We start from the raw sequence: 8,370 nt of genomic DNA, 5'->3' as shown, positions 1-8,370 counted from the left end.
AAATAATATTTTCATCAATAAACCTAATGAAAACGAAACAGCGTAACAAACTTTCCACCGAATCTATTATAGGTCTCCCACACACTAAAAGATGTGTAGTAGAAAATGACCAAACATGTTATAATTTTAAGATAGAACATAAAATGTTTGAAAAAATTGCTGCCAAGAAATGGTATGAGCATCAATAAACCTAAAAATGTACCCTGTAGATTTTTTTTTAAATCTCCCGATTTCTCCCGATTTTAGGCTAGAAAATTTACCGAATTTTATTTTTTGACTTTTGCAACACTGTCTCTTTCTTAACTTGAATGGCGCATGGCGTCTTGATTGTTTGCATAAATAATTGAAAATATAAATACTAAATAATTTTGCATAATCACATGTGGTAAGAGATCCCTTGTATTTTGTTTACTTTTAGAGTCATAATTGGTACACTTTCGAAACACACACGATGGCATTTTTTATTCATTTTGGTAAGAACACAGGAACTTACGGTGTGGTACGCACGCGATTGCGCACGACGCAGGCCACACGAAGACTAAACACAAGACGTCCCAATTGGGACGTATTTGAGTATTCACAGCGCGAGCGCTTATAACATATCTGCTTTTGTTTTTATATAATATCATTGCATTACAGACATACAATAAGCACTGCAATAATGGGTATTTATCATAAGCACAGCTTAGCTTCGCTATAACACTACATTGGTATTAGACCATGTCATTGTATTGTACTTATTATGGCTAAAAATAATGGTGACTATGTTGGACACGCGTCCACTTTACCAAAGACACCAATTACGACACTAAAAATGATTTTTTTAAGCCCGGACTTTAAATGAAACCCCGCTCGGACGCACCCTAAACAAATCTGAAGAATCCCGGACGGACGGTAGCCCTAGACAAGCTAAACTTCGTGAATTCATTTTTTTACACTATTAATGATTTGTGTAAATTGAAATGAAAGTCTGGGTTTAATGTATTAACGCTTCTAACGTATTTTTTAATTTCATTGAACACAAATCTAGAGGAGATTTTTTATCAACATTTTCAATTTGGATATTTGATCCTGCTTTCAGAAGCATACAAGCTACAACTTCTCGGTCTTCTTCACAAGCCAAATGTCTGAAATAAAAAAAACAAAGTGGAATAATAAATTAGTACGTAGACTGACATCATTTATTAATTTTTAAAAGGAACTGCTAAATAAATAATGAAATCGATCAAAGAATTCATGAAGATACTTACAAAGGAGTTGCTCCAGTAGAATCTTGGGAATCTATTTTTAATTCTGGGGACTTTATTAGCATGTCAACAATATTAGTTCTACCCTGAGCAGCCGCACGGTGCAATGGTGTAGCTTTTAATGCATCTGTTTGATTAACATTAGCACCAGCTTCAATTAGCAAATTTGCAATCTAAAATTTAAAAATAAATAATTTAAAGGTCAACAAATCCAATTGTTACATTTTTTTTTTCATATTATGATTCTTTAAAGTAAACTTTACCTCAATATGTCCTTTTGAACAAGCATAATGCAATGATGATTGACCTCGATTATTTTGATGGTGTACATCTGCTCCTCGGTCAATCAATAACTTAACCACAGCAAGTCTTCCAGCTGAGGCAGCCAATGTCAGAGGGCTGGAGTTTGTATCATCTACAGAGTTTACAGGACTTCCACTATCAATCAAAAAGTCAACCAAGTTTTCATTTCCACCAATGGCAGCCCAGTGCAAGAGAAGACGCCCATTCTAAAAACACACAACAATTGTATAGGGTTCCCGCGATATTATAGTGAAAAAATAAAGAGTACAGTGTGTGACAATAATATAAAGTTTCTTTGAACTTTGCTACCTGACAATATGTAGGTAATTAACATAACATTGTTTAACTTACTTCATCAGTGGCCTTAGCTAATGATATGTTCTCATCAACTATCACTTTTATTTGATTAAAATCTCCTTTGTAGGCTACTTCGTAAATAGAATTGATAGACATTGTAATGTATAGCAATCCCTGTAAGAGGTCGTTTTACGATGAGTATGTTTATAGTGCTGTATAATTCACAAAGCACTATAAAGTTCACAATACACTACAAAGTTTTCACAGTACTAAAGTTCCAATTATAAACTTATTCATACCAATTTAAATTCAATTTACTATTTGTTTTCTCTTTAAAAATACGAAAAGAAATATTGAAAATAATATGAAGAACTTTCAGTCTAGTCAGCAGCTGCTGGCCGGCAATCTGTCAATTCTGTCATCTGTGAATCTGTCAAGTCAGCCAGCAAATCATGCTGCTTATAAGCTGCATTTACACTGCGCGAAATTAGCCAAGTCAAGTTAATGTGAACACACACCGAACAGTGGAGTGGGGATGAATCATCCCGGATGATTGCATACAGTGTGAGTGACGATAAAATGCACATATGAATTGAAGTATTGGTGTACCAGAATCTCATGGCAAACAAAAATATTGGAAAAGTGTGTTTTTCATATGGCCATTGTCTATGGCTTTATTGTCACCTGTCAAAGTAAATCAAGAGATCTGTCAGCCGCTGCAGAAATTTTGTAATCTCTTCATGCCTATTTGTTATTTTTGTGAAAAAGACGAAAAAACTCAAGCAAGTCATATTGTTTTCAAAGTGTATTGTAAAATAAGGCATAATTCAAAGTCAATCTTTGATTTTAATGCGCGTCGTTGAGTTGACAGTAAGTTGGAGTGAAATGTTTTGATACTTACCTACATTTAGTTTATTACCTAACTGCGTCAGAAGGAGGGTTATGTTTATTTTTATATTATTCTTACCTAATAGCTGCTTTATCGGGGTTTTCAGGTGTATTTCATGCATTGGTGCAGAGGAATGGTGAAAATGTTATGACCATGTAAAGAAAATTGAAAAAGATTTCATCAAGCAAGTTTGAGTAATTGAAATGCTGAAAAAGCGATTTATATTATATTAATACCTCTTTAACTTGATTATCTATTTGAAGAACAAGAAATGCAAGTGGAGTTCTTAGAATCGTTTTCTAGTTCTGAAAGGAGTGATAAGTTATAAGTATGATAATTAATAAAATTATTTACAGTAATATACGGTTTACTTATTTTTCAAGACATGTTACTATGTTAAAAACCCGATGTATAACAACATTCTTCATACACATACCTAAAATGTATAGGTAGGCATTCGTACTTCATCATCATCATCATCATCATCATTTCAGCCACAGGACGTCCACTGCTGAACATAGGCCTCCCACAATGCTTTCCATGTTGATCGATTGGTAGCGGCCTGCGTCCAGCACTTCCCTGCTACCTTTACGATGTCGTCGGTCCACCTTGTAGGTGGACGTCTCACGCTGCGTTTTCCGGTACGCGGCCTCCATGTTCATTCGTACTTCATGTTCATTAATATTAGTCATAAATAAAAATTAAACAGTATCAAGATCGTTTAATCCAATTTCCCCAGTATTGCACTCAACAAAGTTTATTTTCCCCATTTGCCATGAGATTCTGGTACACATAAAACTAGACCTATTTTTATCGACAAAAAAAAGGTTTTTGAGATTTTTTTATTTTTTATAGATTTTTATTTCTTTCAATTACTTATTGTAAAGAAAACGTAATAACTTTTAACCCTAGGATGGTAACAGGGGTGCCCCAACACCCCACGCGAGCAATCATGCGCTGATTTATTGATAAATATTTGCTGTATCGTTCTACAATTTTGTGCATTCTTTTGTCTTACCGAGAGTCATCACTCATCAGTAGCTGTTGTGTGGTAAGAGCAGCAACATGTCAATTTCTATCTTCAGGCATGTGTGGGGTGTTGCGTTACCTCTGTTACTATTTACGTAGGTATTTTTATTTTGTCGTGAATTATTTTATAAGCTATTTTCATTTAATTATGGCGATTCTTAATTATAAAAAGCTTGAGCGTTAGTTAAATAATATGGCTGAGGATGATGAGAGTGAAACAGAGCCATTAGAGGCGGAGGGGGATTTTATAAATGAAGATAGCGTCTAGGTGCATTTCGAACAAGGTGACATAAGACATTATTTCCGGTTCAGGCGAAGATGATGTGCGTTTGTCACAGCTTCAAGTGAGTGTTTTGAGAGGTAAGAATGGTTGTTTGGACTGCTGCCGTGCCATCATTAACCAGAACGAACACCGCACATGAGACGACATCTGGAGTCAAATTTACCTTGACAACTATCGGCAAATATAAGGGCCATTCTAAATGTCCCCGAAGATGTTACAGCATGTGAACTCCCTGTCAAATTGCAAAAACTTGTGTCTTCGAAAGAATGACTAAAAAGTGAAGATTTTCTGTTCGGATTGCAATAGACCTGCGTGCCCTGAACATTGTGTGAAATTTTGTCTGTAATGTGTTTAAGTTGCCAAAAACATATATTTTTTAAATCTTATTTAATTTAGTTATTGATTTATTTCAAGAAAAGAGTTCTTTTTATTTGTTTCAAGAATAATAAGTTATATTTTTCATAAAACAAACGTTTTTTGTTCATTTTATTATCATTAGGTGACGTGGCACCCCTGTTACTATAGGTGTACCAGAATCTCATGGCAAACAAAAATATTGGAAAAGTGTGTTTTTCATATGGCAATTGTCTATGGTTTAATTGTCACCTGTCAAAGAAAATTATGAAATCTGTCAGCCGCTGCAAAAATTTTGTAATCTCTTCTTGACTATTTGTTATTTTTGTGAAAAAATCGAAAAAGCTCAAGCAAGTCATATTGTTTTCAGTGTGAATTGTAAAATAAGGCATAATTCAAAGTCAATCTTTGATTCTAAAGCGCGTCGTCGAGTTGACAGTAAGTTGGACTGAAATATTTTGATACATTTATTTATTACCCAATTACGTCACAAGGAGGGTTATGTTTTTTTTATATTATTCTTAATAGCTGCTTTATCGGGGTTTTCAGGTATATCTCACAAATTGGTGCAGGGGAATGGTCAAAATGTTATGACCATGTAAAGAAAATTGAAAAAGATTTTATCTCTTTATTTTGATCATCTATTGAAGAACAAGAAATTGCAAGTGGAGTTCTTAGAATCGTTTTCTAGTTCTGAATGAAGTGATAAGTTAAAAGTATGATACATAATAAAATTAGTTACTTAAATTAATAATACGATTTATTTATTTTTCAAGACACTTTCCCGATGTATAACAACATTCTTCATACACATACCTACCTAAAATGTATATTCGTACTTCATGTTCATTAATATTAAAGTCATAAAAGTAAGAAATTGAACAGTATCAAGATCGTTTATTCCAATTTCCCCAGTATTGCTCTCAACAAAGTTTATTTTCCCTATTTGCCATGAGATTCTGGTACACCTATATGCGTGTTCATTTAAATTATATTACCATCGTAGGGTTAAACTAAGAGGTATATCCTGATAAAATAAAAACAGTAATAATGCTAAATAACAGACGATACTAAAAAAATACATAAAATACCCAGAAAATGCCAACAAAATAAAAAATGATACTTTTTGAAAAAAATCTGCTTAAGAATTCGTATTTTTTTGGTTATTTGATAAATTTTTCCAAAAAATGCCCGTATAACAGGTGGTTTTTATTACTTTTTATTATTCTTTATCGTATTACTTTTGTAAAACCAAAAATCGCATGTCTCTATGGGTATTTCGCCAAAAATGGTCAATTTTGCCTAATTTCCTTGGTACGAAATATATTTTTGTTTTTAACTATTTTTAGTTTCCCATTCTATTAAGTAACAAAAACTAAGCTAACATATCTAAAAGGGGTGTCATAATTCGTTTTAGAAACAAAGTTATAAGGTCATGAATTTTTGGTAGCCAAGGAAATTATTATAAATATTTTTTTCTCTAAGTTTTCTTCTGTGGTTTGCTTTTTTTTTTTTGTTCGACCCATTTTTGTGTACCTTCGCAAGCAAACATACCAATGAATATTGTATCATTACGACCTTTTTACACAACTAAGGAAGATAAATTCAGTAGCTTGAGTTAAGAGTTAAAAACAAGTTGTTCTATATCTATTCTGATACCCATTTCTTAAAATGTAAATTTTAAACTTATTCCAATAAATAAATACTCAAAATTTGACTTAACGCCGAATGAAAAATGGTCTTTTATAATTTCCTAGGCCTTTTTATGCCACGGAAAACAAGGAAATTAGGGCCAAAGAAATTAGATTTATGCCTAAAAGACACCACAGACAAAAAGCTATTTACCCTGTGCATTTACTATTAAAATCATGGGTTTACCCCTATAGACACTACATCTGTGTAAATAAACAATAAAATTAACCCATTGTTTAGCTGCAAAAGACCGTCCAAAGAAATTGACTTTTTAGTAAACAAAAACCCAAGGAGGGACCTACTTATGCGATTTGTCGCGAAACTGTTCAGCGAAGTACTGTCCTGCCTCGATGGCCTCTTGGGACGAAATGGCCGAATGTAACGGTGCAGTGCATTACATTCTAAGTTCTTTCGTTTCGTTACTACAATGGTCGAAAAGAAGACCCAGGGAAATTATACTTTTGACTCGGACAAGAACTTAACTTCACTTTATTTCCTTCCTTTAAGTATTTGACATTTAAAGTTTTTATTTTCCGATAGCCAAACGTTTCTCAAATATGAAGAGAGTGCTATTAGAATGAAATTACGCTTCAATTTGTTATAATGTGCCTTCATTTTGGCAAACAACAGTATAAACAAATAAAACAAATAAAACTTTTGATTAACTTTCCCATAAAAATAGTTTTATACATATAAATATAAAAAAACATGTGTTCGCCTGCCTGGACACAGAAAATTTACTGTTTCGGCGAAATACCCCTATCCCTATCACAACATTTGCTATGATCGTTTGAACTAAGCCTCTCCGGGCGCGCATTTAGCATTATAACTGTTTTTATTTTATCAGGATATACCTTTTATTTTTAAAGTTATTACGTTTTCTTTACAATAAGTAATTGAAAGAATAAAAATCTATAAAAAAAAATTTAAAAAAATCTCAAAAATTTTTTGACCTCTTTTTGTCGATATAAATAGGTCTAGTTTTACCTTAATTCATAATGTACACTTTATCGTGACTCTCACTGTATTGCGGCATTGTTTTTTTTTATGGTTCGCGCGGCTTGCGCATTTGTCAATATCAAGTTTTTTTTATTCCCCCATAAAACGAGGAAACGTGAAATTATGAAAACAAGGAACGGAAATCGGAATTTGGAAAAAGGATAGATCAGGAAAGTAAATTGATATAGTTCCAAAATACTGGACTGTCCTGTCGATGACATTGACAATGGGGCGCCACCGTCAATACCGGATCGCTGGTTCAGATTTTTGCCATGTTGGAAACCATATAGTTGAACGATGGTAGCGCCCCCCTGTCATTGAGTTTGGCGGGACAGTTCAGCGTGGGTCATCTATAGGTTAGTTAAATTATGTATAGCCTGACCAGGAACATAAAAACCCTCGCCATGTTGCGGAAAACTAATGGTACTAATTTCTTTTAATGGCAACAGTAACTGAAAACTTCATTGACATGTCACCTTGCATGTCAGTCTATTGCTGTCAAAGTGTAAACAAACTTTATTTTAAATGTGCGCAATTGGTTTTATGAATTAAATTGCTAAAATATTTTTATAGTCGTGAAAGAAAAGTGGTTCACAATGTGTTAAAGTATTTGTCGAAGAGAAATACTAAGGGTTCGGACAATATTTTCATTGAATAATGTTTCCGACAAAGGTTGTCAAATTGACTGACATGTTTATCGTATAGTACAGTCCACTATGAAAATTAGCTGTGGTTTGTTTCAACTACCTATTTTAAAAATTTTGTCACTTTCTAAGTGTTGAATTTTATGGGATTGGGAAAGAAGTACCGAGTTTGAAGCGTTCATGAGCAGACATTGCAGTTGAATATTCAAGTTCTGAATTTGATTATTGATGAATAATAAAATAAATCTACTAGCTCGATTGATGGTTTCATTTAATTTATTTAAATCAGGTTACCTATAATAATATTTTTTCATTAATTTATGAAAATATCAAATTAGCCCGTAATCCTGAATCCTGATACATAAAGTTAGCCTATTAATTTAACACAGGTACGACTGTACTCAGTGTTGCACTATCAAATGCAATTGAAGCGCCTCTATGCCAGGGTTTTTATGTTCCTGGTCAGGCTATATATATCATAAAGTTAATGGTATATATATAAAAATACAAAGCTATTTACAGACTTAAGTTTAGGATATAATTATTATAATAATTTAATAATGCGGCCATGTTGTTTTCTTAAATTGTGTATTTATAATGCGTGCGTGCGTTTATTTTAAAGTTACGCCAAGT

The 8,370-nt window shown here is 33.1% G+C and overlaps 1 protein-coding gene across 2 annotated transcripts; it reads right to left on the bottom strand.

Annotated features, from left to right (window-relative positions):
- Positions 1 to 975: 975 nt before the first annotated feature.
- On the bottom strand, positions 976 to 2,267 carry LOC114353696 (26S proteasome non-ATPase regulatory subunit 10). 2 transcript variants are annotated; one of them, XM_028305768.1, is made up of 5 exons: positions 2,147 to 2,267; positions 1,902 to 2,021; positions 1,511 to 1,756; positions 1,251 to 1,420; positions 976 to 1,127 (listed from the first exon to the last, which is right to left on the bottom strand). In XM_028305768.1, the coding sequence occupies exons 2-5, from the start codon at positions 2,001 to 2,003 to the stop codon at positions 977 to 979; spliced, it is 669 nt and encodes a 222-aa protein (XP_028161569.1). In that variant the 5' UTR covers positions 2,004 to 2,021; positions 2,147 to 2,267; the 3' UTR covers position 976. The 2 variants fall into 2 exon arrangements, with proteins under 2 accessions (XP_028161569.1, XP_028161568.1); XM_028305767.1 differs by having other exon boundaries at positions 1,902 to 2,267.
- Positions 2,268 to 8,370: the final 6,103 nt, after the last annotated feature.

This window comes from Ostrinia furnacalis, unplaced genomic scaffold, assembly GCF_004193835.3.
Source record: "Ostrinia furnacalis isolate ACB-3 unplaced genomic scaffold, ASM419383v2 OfSCF1783, whole genome shotgun sequence".
Lineage (NCBI taxonomy): Eukaryota > Metazoa > Arthropoda > Insecta > Lepidoptera > Crambidae > Ostrinia > Ostrinia furnacalis.
The sequence above is the reverse complement of the archived record's forward strand: the minus strand, read 5'-3'. Positions and strand labels throughout refer to the sequence as shown.

Bases quoted from the DNA above. Each gene is read 5' to 3' on its own strand.
- LOC114353696 (XM_028305767.1), bottom strand. From the start codon at position 2,003: ATGTCTATCAATTCTATTTACGAAGTAGCCTACAAAGGAGATTTTAAT. The intron at 1,757-1,901 runs GTAAGTTAAACA...GTGTGTTTTTAG, and splicing joins TAGCTAAGGCCACTGATGAA to AATGGGCGTCTTCTCTTGCA. The intron at 1,421-1,510 runs GTAAAGTTTACT...TTTAAATTTTAG, and splicing joins GTTCAAAAGGACATATTGAG to ATTGCAAATTTGCTAATTGA.